Source organism: Ochotona curzoniae, unplaced genomic scaffold, assembly GCF_017591425.1.
Source record: "Ochotona curzoniae isolate NIBS_2020 unplaced genomic scaffold, NIBS_Ocur_1.0 contig_3819, whole genome shotgun sequence".
NCBI classification, from domain to species: domain Eukaryota; kingdom Metazoa; phylum Chordata; class Mammalia; order Lagomorpha; family Ochotonidae; genus Ochotona; species Ochotona curzoniae.
This window is the reverse complement of record NW_024466004.1, coordinates 50,880,781-50,893,444: the sequence shown is the minus strand read 5'-3', so window position 1 is coordinate 50,893,444 and position 12,664 is coordinate 50,880,781. Positions and strand designations below refer to the sequence as shown.

At 36.8% G+C, this 12,664-nt stretch overlaps 1 protein-coding gene across 3 annotated transcripts in view; it reads right to left on the bottom strand.

The window, feature by feature from the left end:
- The window catches only part of GRIK2 (glutamate ionotropic receptor kainate type subunit 2), a 577,027-nt gene that overhangs the window by 320,205 nt on the left and 244,158 nt on the right, over positions 1–12,664 (bottom strand). For all 3 annotated transcript variants that reach the window (XM_040983826.1, XM_040983827.1, XM_040983829.1), the window contains exon 6: positions 10,678–10,851. In XM_040983826.1, coding sequence (XP_040839760.1) covers positions 10,678–10,851 — 174 coding nt within the window. The remainder of the gene's footprint in view (positions 1–10,677; positions 10,852–12,664) is intronic.

The following is a 12,664-nucleotide window of genomic DNA, read 5'->3' as shown; positions in this document are numbered from 1 at the left end:
AGACACTATCATGTAACAAATAAGATATGCCTTGATAGAGGAAGTAATAGCACAAATTTTTAAAATAAGAAACATACAGACTTTGGTTTCAGTAGTCAAGTCATTCAGATCATAAAATCCTTGGTCTAAGATGCCAGCACTGTGGTATAGCAGTTTAAGTAGCTGCCTCCAGCATCCTATTTAGGTATTAGTTATAGTTTCCGATGTTCTACTTCCAATCTATCTTCCTGCTAATGTACCTAGAAAAATAGCTAGGATCAGCCTGGTGCTTGGTCCCCCAACCTCATGGGAGACCCAGAGGACACTCCTGGCTCTGGGCTTCGACCTAGCCCAACTTTAGCCATTTTGGCATTTTGGGGATGGAACCCTTGGATAGAAGAGCTCATGTTCTGCCTCTGCCATTCCTATTCTGTAACTCTGCCTTTCAAATAAATAAATCAATCAATCTTTAAACAAATATTTTTAGTCATAGGCCAGGCTGGACCAGCTTATTTCACCCACTGGCAGATGTGAGAACGAGGACAGGTCAGATTGGGCCACAACACCAGGTAATTCACATTAGACAAGAACTAGGGGTTGGCTGGATTGGATTAGGCTGCAGCACTACCAGCATGAGCAGAGACTGAGGGTTGACTGGGCTGAACTAGGCTGTAACACCCACTGGTGAACGCTGAAGTGAGGCAAACCAAGTCAGTCTGCTGCAGCACCTTCATCTCTGGGATCAGGGGAAAAACCAGTAGCTTTGGGAGCATCCCTGCTGGGCCACTGCTCCCACTGGTGAGCATGAGAGTTGGGACTAGGTACAGACCAGTCTGGTCAGGGCTACAATGCCCATTATCCTTAATGTGAGCTGGGTTAAGGTGAGAGCCAGTCTGGGCTAAGTGACAATATCTACTGGTGCATGCATGAGCCAGAGTAAGTGCAGGCTGGTCGGTTTTTGCCATAGCATCTTCTAGCAAGTGATGGGAATCAGGCAAGTCTTGTCAAGCCAGACTGCATAACCCTCTAGAAAGGGAAAGATCTGGGGCTGGAAGTTGACCTAGTAGGGAAATTGTGGGCACCCCTCTGATGAGTTGCAGCTTTACCAGTTAGCATAAGAATTGAGGCAAGGGGTGGGGATGGCTGGACAGGCACAGGCATCAAGAATGTGGGCTGGATATCAGGGTTGACTGGGCTGAGCTAGGTTCTAACACCCATTGATGTACACAAGTGTTCAATGGGCTGCAGGATGGACAGTACTGGTGTGCTACAATATGCTGGTAAGCACAGGAACTGGGGGTGAAGGTGGGACTGGTAGGGGTTATTGAGGGTTGCTTTAACTAGTCTGCAGTTTCTACTGGTGTGCACGAGGTCTGAGTGTGTGGTGGGCAAGGCTGGGCTGGGCCACAGCATTCATTGGTTTTCATAGGAGATGGGGTTGGTGACAGAACTGACCAACTGACTGTAATCACCAGTGTATGTGTAGGCTAATGTGGGTGATGGACTAAGCAAGACCCTGCGCTGGCTGGCACACAAAAAAGTCAAGTCAGGGTCACCTCTGATGAGGTTTCTTTGGGGATTACACCCCAACTGGATCACTGGACTTAGAATTTCAACCGCGGTGAAAATCACAGGATCTATGTTCTGGCACGAAGTGCATGTGTCAGAACTGGGTCTCTTTGGTTGTTGAGGTCTGTGCAGTAGACAACATGCTCAGATGCTGATCGGTGACATAACAACCATTTATTTGAGGCCTGCAGAGGATTTTTTGTTAAACATGCATTTATTTTATATTGCAACGTCAGACATATGGAGGGGAGGAGAGACAGAGTGGAATATCTTCTGTCTGGTGATTCACTCCCCAAGTAAGCGCAACAGCTGGTGCTGCACTGATCCGAAGCCAGGAGCCAAGAACTTCTTCTGGGTCTCCCACACGGGTGCAGGGTCCCAAGGCTTTGGGCTGCCCTAGACTGCTTTCCCAGGCCACAAGCAGGGAGCTGGATGGGAAGTGGAGCTGCCAGGATTAGAACAGGTGCCCATATGGGATCCTGTTGCGTTTAAGGTGAGGACTTTAGCCACTAGGCCACCCTGCTGGGCCCTGCAGAGGATTTGTAGTACCATGGAGGAAGAACAAACTGGATAGCTCTCCTGGTCAAGACTTGAGAGCAAGTATCTGGGTAGACTATGTCAGCCAACGGACCTTGGAAGAATTTCCTCATTTTTGGAGCAAAGAAATCAACAGCATCTCAGAACCATTGAAACCACTTGAGCAGCGCCCTCAGAGCATGTTCCACACAGGGGACCCTGGGATGACATTGGGAAGCCATCTCCCACTCCCAGGTACTAAGGCAGCTGGGCTGCTATTAGAAGGGTTCTTTCCTTCTCTCCCCACTTTCCCCAGCTACAGGAAGAATAAAGGAGATTGGGGGCAAAACAAACAAACAAATTGTTTAAAACTAAAAACAGAAATAGGATTCATTTCACATTCTATAATAACAGATATAAAAAGGTAAGCAAAAATCCATCATTTAATTGTGTATCAGTAAACATTCTTCTTAACCTCCAAAGTAAATGATCTGACTTTGAAAGGAAATAGATGGTATCTGCACATCCCATAAATTTCTATTTAGACTTAAACACCTCATAAATATGGACCTAACATTCTAAACCTGCATTTCAAATCTCCGTGATCTCATTCATTTTTAACATCAAGAATGTGCACCACACAAACACACACGCACATATCTACTGCAGTGCTATTGGTCATAACAAAATGATATGGAATAATGAAATAATTAAACTATAAGCACTGTGTCAATATCTGTACCATATTTATAAAGTGCAATGAGGGAGTGGATAAGAGCAGTCAACAGTATAATTAGAAAAGTTCCAGGTAGATATCCAATATTTTGACACATTAATTCATTATTTCTTTTGATTCTCAAGAAAACCCACTGAAATTTATTATTTCTATTTGATAAGCGATGCTGAAAGAGGCTTACTAACTTGGCCAAAATTACAGATTGAAAAAACTTTAGAAATGGGGTTTATAAGATGACTTTTTACTTCTATTAGCTAATTTATTTGAGAAAGAAATGGAAGGCTTTAAAAGACCAACAACTGGTTACTGGAGAAATCCATACATTTTCTTACATTTCTTTAGTTTCCCAGTCCACCTCCCTTCCCACAGTTTCAACTGTGAAAGAACTGAATTATTTTTATATGTCATCCAGCCATTAAATAAATCATTAGAATTTTATTAACATTCTTTGAAAAATGAATTGTAGCCAACGATTTTGTTACTTATCTCTGAGTTATCAAATGTCTAAGCAAGTTGCACTCAATGATAAACTTCTTGTTCGTCTTTTTTTTTTCCCAATCTAATTCACAGGGCTTCACTAAGGAGACTAAGATGTACAGGAAAAAGCTTTTTCTTCCCCATAATCTTTGAGAGAAGCAGAGTAAAGGACATGTCTGCATGTTCACTCCTCCAATGTCTCCACTGCCACAACTCACCTCCTGAGGATCGAATGAATCAAAACCAGGAGCTGAGAAAGCCGTCCACACCACCCACAGGGTGTAGGAACATAGTGCCGTTGGGCATCACCACACCTCCCAAAGTCTGTGTTAGCAGGCAGCTGGAATGAAGAGCTGGAACGAGCTACGAAACCCACGCAGTATGAAATGGGAATACAGACATCTTAATCAGTCTCTTAAAAGCTCAGCCAAACACCTTCCCTCTCTCCTCATTTTAAAATATAAATTAACTGGTAAAAGCCAAGAATTGTGAGTAGAAATACATTCATCCCTAAAAGGTTTATTTTGTATTATCTTACATTAGTGCTTTGAAATAAATTGTGTTCCGTAGGACGAAAGGATAAAAGCTTCTTGATGTAGACTTGCTTCTTCCACGTAAAAAGTCTAAAAATAAAACATGTCTATGAAGATAATGCTTCATTGCAACTGCCATTTTTTTCAAGTAAGGAACATTTTCTCCAAATAGAGGTTCATTTTAGATAGATACTGATTATTTAATCTGCCAAATGAGCAAAGACAATTAGATGAAATATTTTATTTAATGAAACAATGGAGGTTTTAAGGTCATCTCAATTATTTATATTCATATTTAACTTGTAGCTTAGTGCATCACAGAAAATTAATATGTATATAAAGAGAAGAAATATAATGCTATGCTGGTGGTATTCACGCTTCATACTTCATGTCTTCTTGCCATTTGCTAAATCAACTGTATATAAATGTAATGAATGCTCTGCTATGACTTCTCTATAGAATCTTTACTATCTGATACAAGTATTTCTGCCATATTTGCTTATGTTATGGCCCAGAAAATATTCCTTCCATAATAACAACAGAATAACACTTGCAGTTGCAAAATTTATGTTAATAAATGTGAAATGTTATATATCTTCTACAAAATACTGAGAAGTTACAGAAACCCCTTGTACATGTACTGTATATGCTAAATAAAAAGTCTGAGAGATCATTGCTTTGGGCTAAATTCCTGCACTGGGTTTTATTAGAGCAGAACAAACCAAACAGAATCTCTCAGGGGGCAAACGCTACATAATGAGACAGATAAAAAAGCAAATTGGCTCTTCCTAAAAATAAGAAATTTAAGGCTATCAAAGTCATCACAATAAAGCGGCCCTTTCTGCTTTAATGCTTATGGAAGAATAATATGACATTAATCAGTATTTTCTCATTTTTTGTTTTCTTCTCCTCACTGGGCAAAACCCACAGTTCTGTCAAAGCCCATTGTGAGCTCTCATTCCATGTTATAGAATGGAACCCATCCTAACTTATGAATCAAAGATAGAAGTCAATCAGATTTACTTTAAAAATTCATTTTAATTTTCTCATGACATATATCTTCTCTTAAAGATTTATTTTATTTTTATTGGAAAGTCAGATATGCACAGAGGAGAGACAGAAAGGAAGATCTTCCATCCACTGATTCACTCCCCAAACAGCCACAACAGCTGGAACTGCACTGATCTGAAGCCAGGAGCCTGGAGTTTAGTCCATGTCTCCCCAGCACGTCAAAGTCCCAAGGCTTTGGGCCATCCTTGACCGCTTTCCCAGGCTACGAGCAGGAAGCTGGATGGTAAGTAGTGCTGCTGAGATTAGAACTGGTGCCCGTATGGAATCTAGGTGCATGAAAGGTGAGGACTTTAGCCACTAGACTACTGTGCCAGACTCAACATGCATCTATTTCTTACTATCAAAAAATATCACAAAAAACAAAGAAGCTAAACAAAATTTAAAAGGAAATGGTAATTAAATCAGAGAATACAGATTTTGGAAACAGTCAAGAACCAAAACTGGAACATAATTCTTGCTTTGGCGAAGATGGGAAATATGAGACTGTGGTGCAGTGAGATATGTCACCTATGACTCTTTGAGATTTTTCATGTGTGCTTTCACCAAGCTTCAAACTATTATGTGTAGAAAAGCATCGAATCGTGACCCAAACACTTGGGTCTCTACGACACCCAAAGCAGACTTGGATGGGGACCTTGCTCCTGACTTTAACCTGCTCCAGTCCTGGCCGCTGGGCATTTGTGAAGTGGATGGTAGATTCTCTCTCTCTCCTTCAAATAAATAAAAATCTCTATTTTTAAAACAGTATACATTTATAGTCCAGCCCTTAAAAGTAAAAATATATGAGGTCTAACTAGAAAGGCATTGCCTAAACACTGGTATTATCTTTATCACCAAATCCTCAGAACTTGTTATCAAATCCTGAATGCTGTGTACAACATATACATGACCAAAACAGAAGAAAGGGTAGCTCATTATTTATCCATCTTTTAAAATAGTTTTCTGTATTAGTCAGTAAAAGATAAAGCTAACTTTTAAAAATTGCCTTTACTGATCAAAGTGGTATTAGTTTGATCCATTATCTGATAATGCCTTATACTTATCCTCATTTCAATTGAATTTAAGAAAATAGCCATAGTGATTTAAAGTAAGAAGGTAGTGGAAAGGCTTCTAGTTCTGAATATAAACAAAAATCTGCCTGGCTATCTTTTATTTCATTCATATTCTGCAAGTTAATTTTTACACAGTAACAATGTGATCATGCTTGACTCCTTTATGCATAAGCTAATTCCCTATGATGAGTTGTATATGGGGGATATGTATCTTTAATCCACAATAAATAATGAAATAGGGCAGTCATTTTTCCAAGTGTTAAAGCAACACCAGCATACTATATCAGTGTGCCTGAATTCAATAACCAGCTCTGTTCCCTATCTAAGATTTCTGCTAATGTGCACTCCAGATAGTTGACATCTCCATGAAATTCTGGCATTTATATCAGGAATTTGCATTGGATGTCCATTGTTGGAGCATTCTCTCTCTCTCTCTCCTTCTTCTGTCGTTCTGTTTCGCTCTCAAATAAAAACAATACTTTCTAAAAGAAAGAAATAAAACTTATTGCACATAATCTATCATAAAATACTTATCTGAAAATCATCAGAAATTGAATACAGAAAACCTCACTATTCTAATAAACTATTCATTTGTAAAGTAGGATGAGAACTCATAAGACTTCACTCTCACTTTTTAATCAAAAGTATCAGAAGACTTTGTATTTGTGATATTTTTCTAACAACTGAAAATAGCCTAATTGCATTTCCAAATGATTGTATAGCTTTGTAATAAAGCAAAGCAGTTAAATAAAAAGTTCTCTAGCATATATTTGGGGAACTGAGAATAATTAGAACACATAGAGATAAATATGAACAGAACAAATTAGCATGCACATTCATTCAATCAGGTTATCATTCCTTCATTATAAGGACATACTTTGTATCAAACACAAGACTTGTCTTGTCTCTAAAGAGCTTGGAGTATTTTAGGCAAGGAGTGTGAAAACGTGCAAAAGCACCAGAGTCAACGTCAACATGTAGTTATAAATAAAGGACCACATATTTAAAATATCTGCAGAATTCATAAAATTCACAGAAAATGTAATAGATAATCTGAAAATAAAAATATTAGTAGAAATGAACTGTATATTCAAACAGAGCTATGTGACTCAGAAAATGGAACATTTTGCTGTGAAATGGAAGATGGCAGATGAGAGATGTCTCACTCAGGGTGACTGGGTGGCTCAATGGAAGGGGAAGCAGGCTAGTATGAGCTGGACAAGCAGTTGCTATGACAAGATCACAGAGACTGGTAAATGAGCTCAAATTTCTTTACTAAATGATGAGTAGACACAAGCAAAGGTCTAGAAAGATCACACCAGAAAGAAAATAATGCAGAAGAGAGATATTGGGAATGGTACTTCAATGACAAGAAAATTAATACAACAAAGAAAAAATCTTGGCATCAACTAAGACACAGCCTGGGAATGAAAGATGTATATTAAAAATTATTGCTACAGTAGAATTTGCAGTTGTTTAGTGATACTTAAAGAAAGAAAATGCAGATGGTATAGTTTGAATTTCTAAATAAGCAATGTTTCCTTAAGAATCAAAAGTGATATAATAATAATTTGTGTAAAAATGTATATAACCATTCAATATTGATGGTACCTAATATCAACAAAGAATGAATACAATTGATACCTCTTAGGCCATTGGAAAAATTACCGCTAAGGAAGATTTTTGGGGACAGCGTTGTGGCAGAGCAGGTACAGCCACAAAGTTCAATGTCAGTATCCCAGACAGGTGCTATTTCAAGTCCCAGCTGCTCCACTTCTGATTATGCTTCCTGCTAATGACTGTGGGAAACAGCAGAAGATGGAAAACTGGACAAAGCTCCTGGCTCTTGTCTTCAGTTGGAAAGTGAATCAATAAATAGAAATTCTCTCTTTCTCTCTCACTTTCAAATAAATACATAATTTTTTAAGAAGAATGAATTCATGCACATAGCTAGACTGTTCAAATTTCTCCCCTAAATTTTTATGTACTCTGTTGGGATTGCTATAAGTTCATTACATCACAATACATATAGCCCTCCTCACACAATAATGGGCTGAAAAAGTGAATTTTTAGTCTTTAGGAACCATACTCACAAAAGGAAGACATTGTCCAGCCAGACATCTGGACTGAATATCATGTAAGTAATGCAGGAAATAACAGTGGTGATGCTCATAGAAAGGGCCTTGAAGAAGCATGATGAGATACTAACACTTAACAAAGAATGGACAGTAGAACAACAGTTTCTACTACGGGCTCACATCTGGGATGATGAGAATAATAATTGGTTGAAATGGAGGTAAGGTGAAAAAAGTGATGTGGGTTAAAAAAGAAAAATGTCTCCTGTGTGAAGGAAGAACTTGGGTTTTTATTCTTGCTTCCTCGATCTCTAGATTAGGACTGGATTGTGTTCATGAGTTGGTTTCATGTCTAAGTTTATATCAAGTGAAGATCATAATTTTACTGGACTCCTGACATTATCACTTTTTATATGATGACTCTGGATCATAGAATAAACTACAACGGCAGGAAAAGTGGTCTTACATTCAACGGCCATTTTGCTGAGAGATAATTATTTCAGGGATCAATTAAGAAGCTAACTCAACCACAAAATTTTGTGAATACAATTCATGGTTTCCTTTTATAACTCAAACATTCAAAAAAGAATATGAAACTCTAAGCACTATGATTTTACGTAGTAGGAAATGACTCTGGTACTGATAATAATAGGTATTATTGCAAGCAATAGGGACTTGCTGATAATTCCATTTCTTTATGGGACTATAGTGAACAAAATGGAATACACAATATGTAAACATTGGGAGCTCATGTATTAACTGAAGGGAATCTTGCCAATGCTTTATTGCTAGGTTGTAATTCTTTTTCTTTCCTAAATTCTAAATTTCTTTTTCTTTTCTAATTTTCTAACCTATAATCCTCTTAATTTCCTGACTCCAATCATGGTAGGAATAGTCAATTTCTTTCCCTAAACTTTTAATGACATGTGAAAATGCTTACGTTCTTACAAGGAAATGAAAAAGTACACTTACATATGTAACTACAATAATATGGACATCATATTGATTTAATTTTATAATAACAATATACTACTTACAATTAATAATTAGCAATGTATAATAAAATATGCTATGAATATATTTATTAGTTAAAAAATGCATCCAATTGTGGAAAAATATCACTCTGTCTCAATGACATGCCTCAGATATACCTCCAAAGTGTTTTTGTGCCATATTTTATTTATCAAAATGATAAGATAATAAGTAAATATTGTAGATAAGAAATATTATATAAGGACAGCTTACAAGTAAACTTATAATTAGCCCAGTTATTTTTAAAAAAAATATTCATTTATGTACTTGCTCCAAATCATCCACAATTAAAAAAGGCTAAACAAGTATTCATGTTCACATAGAACCCAAACCTATGCGCTTCCCAACATCTTGTATCCTTTTTCACCTGCTAGAGATTAATTCCCTCCACAAATCTTTACTCTGTGCAGGATGTTGACACACCTTTCCATGCATTGATCTCTTTCAGTAGTCTAACTCATGTTATTATAACTTAGGGAGTTATTCATTTTAGGAAAGACATAGAGAGCCATACGGATGAATGTAGATATAACAAGAATACCAAATGAAAACTACAAAATTTTGAGGATTCTTTGATGCAAAGTGGCACACCAACCCTTGGATATATCAAATGAATGTCTTAAAGCATAAGGTATGAAAGACTGATATAAGGTCTTCTGATTTACTTTTCCAAACCATTCAGTATTTCAAATAAATTAAAAAATATATATATTTTTAAAATCCAAATGGTCATGACCTGATAAATAAAAAAACAGGCCTAAACAATGAACAACTTTTTAAATCCAGCAGAAATTTCGTCTTCAGAAAATATACTTACTAAAAATATATCTAGTAGTTCTAATTTATTTAAATGAGATAGTAGAACAGGTGACAAGGAGAATTTAACTAAATATGACTAGTCTGAAAAAACACATATGGTGTTAAATACAAACCAACCACAAATCCTTATTGAAAACGTATGCAAAATTTCTGTCACAATTTTTATATTTATTACCATTTTTTTGCTTTAGTTACTTAGGCAAACAACGAACATTAACAATTACCTGTCTCCTCAGAAGAAATGTTCTATCACGGTTAAAGAAGTTCAGAACATGCCTTTCTGTTAGTTCTCGTTGATAAAATTGATATTAAAAATTGAAGTTACACAAGAAAGTACCTTTATCGTATAGTTAATACATGAACAAAGTTACCAGGAAATTAAAAAAGGAATTGGAAATGATAAAAGTGGTTATTGATTGGTCAATAGTCTTAGAAAATGAGTAAGCTCAGCAGAGATTCCTGTGTGATTTAGGTCAGTCATGTGACACTAGGCAACTGAAACCATTACAGTGAAGAGTAATTGTATGTGGTTAGGTAAGATTGTAAGCATTTCTTTCAGATTAATGTCATATGGCATTAATTACAGAAACTCTCTGTAATATGTTATTCTAATGATGGCTGTACTTCCTTCTGATCTACTTAAAATATAAATATGTTATATAAAACAGGTTTAGAAAACTGTTAATTGAATTATTTGCAACAGAGACTCTAATATGCCCTTAAATGACAAACATTAAACTGAGTATTGACTCAGAGGTTTAATAGCTTATGCCACACTATTTAGAAACGCACAAACGTCTTTAAGTGGGTATTCATACCGTCATAAATCCATCCAGCAAACCTGAATCGGGTTTCGGAGGAGCCTGTAACCGTTCCATGGACCATTTTTCAATAATGGAAGAAACTTGGGTATTTTCTGTATTCAGTATTCGGAACCCTGTCATGTTAACACCGCTGTATCTGTAGGGCTCCACATCTAGAGCAAAGAGGTCCTGAAAGGCAAAATTCTTTGTGTTATTTTCAACAAGTATATTCAAGGGCAGGTATGATTGAAAGCTCCTCATTCTTATTTCCTTAAGGATACTTAGCATTCTTACTTCTCAAGTGATGTTAAACATCACTAATCTCCAAGCTTTTGATGTAGTCATGATTTGATTATACAAATATATGTGCTACTAAATTTAAGCCAACGGAACACTGGCTGTTTTCTTGCATAAGCTTACTGCTCCACTTTCAACTAGCCAAGGTGTTCTTCAATGGCCTGTTTTCTTGATTGGTGAGTGCCCTTTGGAGTTTTGGTTTGTTTTAGCTTCTGTTTTTCAGAAGAAGGTCATGAAATAGGGCCTGCAAATAAATTGAAATTAGTGAAAAAGTTAAGATTGGCCTGTTTCCTTGTAAAGGCCTTTTAGTTCCTTTATTTTATGTCCTTTTCAGCAACGTTATCATAAAGAACAATTTATTCCTATTGCTCCTTCCAGTTGGCATGTGGTGAATGCTTTCACTTTGCTTTTGGTTTTACCAAAAGGTAACAGGTTGAAGCTGTCTCATGAGAGAATTGGATGGAAACTTGAGAGCCTGCAGAACACGGGACTGCTGCTCACTCTTTTGCTGGAATTACTGAGCACTCAGATGCTATGGACAACACTGAGAGCAAGGCAAGATAAGTATCATTGGTCCTGTTGACAGCTTACCTTGACTCCCTTTGCTATCCAGGCTAGACACTAAAAACACAATTAAGGGAAAGTAACCAGCGTTGGCTTGAGCTGTGCTATGAAAAACAGTACAAATCTTCAGATTTTTATTTTTCAATATTTACAATATGACAAAGAAGACAGAATATATTCACTATATGCAGTCGGAATATATATGCAGTATATATTAAAAGATCAAAGTAGGAATGATATGTGAAATGGAAGTCAGAAACAAGACAGGTCACTTTCATTTTTTATAGTCAGGAAATCCCTCACAGAGCAGATGGAAGCTGAGCTGTGATGGAACTAGAATATGATATCCTAAATATATGCCTTGTCATACTGAATATTTTAAATGCAAGGAAACTGAAAAAAACTGCAGAAATAAGAAGGTCACTTTCTCATCTTCCACCTTTATTTTCTGAAGAAGGCTATAAAAGAATTTCTTGACCCACATTGCTTAAAATATGTCCTAAAACTGATTCCACAAAGATTCTGTGTTATACCTGGAGACCAGAAAGATACTGAACAAACAGGTTTCATTGATTCTTTTCCCCACTGTTTTATGACCGTCAGATAATGACCCCCCCCTTGTTTAACATACACCCATCCATACAACTGACCACTCCGTATCAAACCAAAGAATGCAGATAATTCCCCTCACTGAGCTTTCATTTCCAAAGGCTCCCAAAGCACACATAATTTATAACAAACCGATTTATATGCTTTTCTTTTGTTAATCTGACTTTTATTACAGAGGTTTTACTATGAATCTTATGATGCTTGAGAAAAAGAAATGTTTTTTCCTTTATTGCAGCTGTTAAAGAAAGATCAGGTTATTGATAGGCAAAAAAGGTGTAAAAATGTGAGAACAAGCACACAAATTATCAGCCATAAAGCCTTTAAACACTTGACCGCCAGCCTTTAGTTGTTTGACTATAAATTGGAACCATAAAAGCTAATCACAGGGAAAAACGGGGGGAACCTCAGGTTATACTCAAAGGCTCTTTACTACAAGTTAATATATTCTTTGTACCCTAAACTAGTTATTTCATTCTTTCCCCTTATTGAGACGCGTGGTTTTGTTGTACTTGAGTTGTAATAGCAGTGAAAC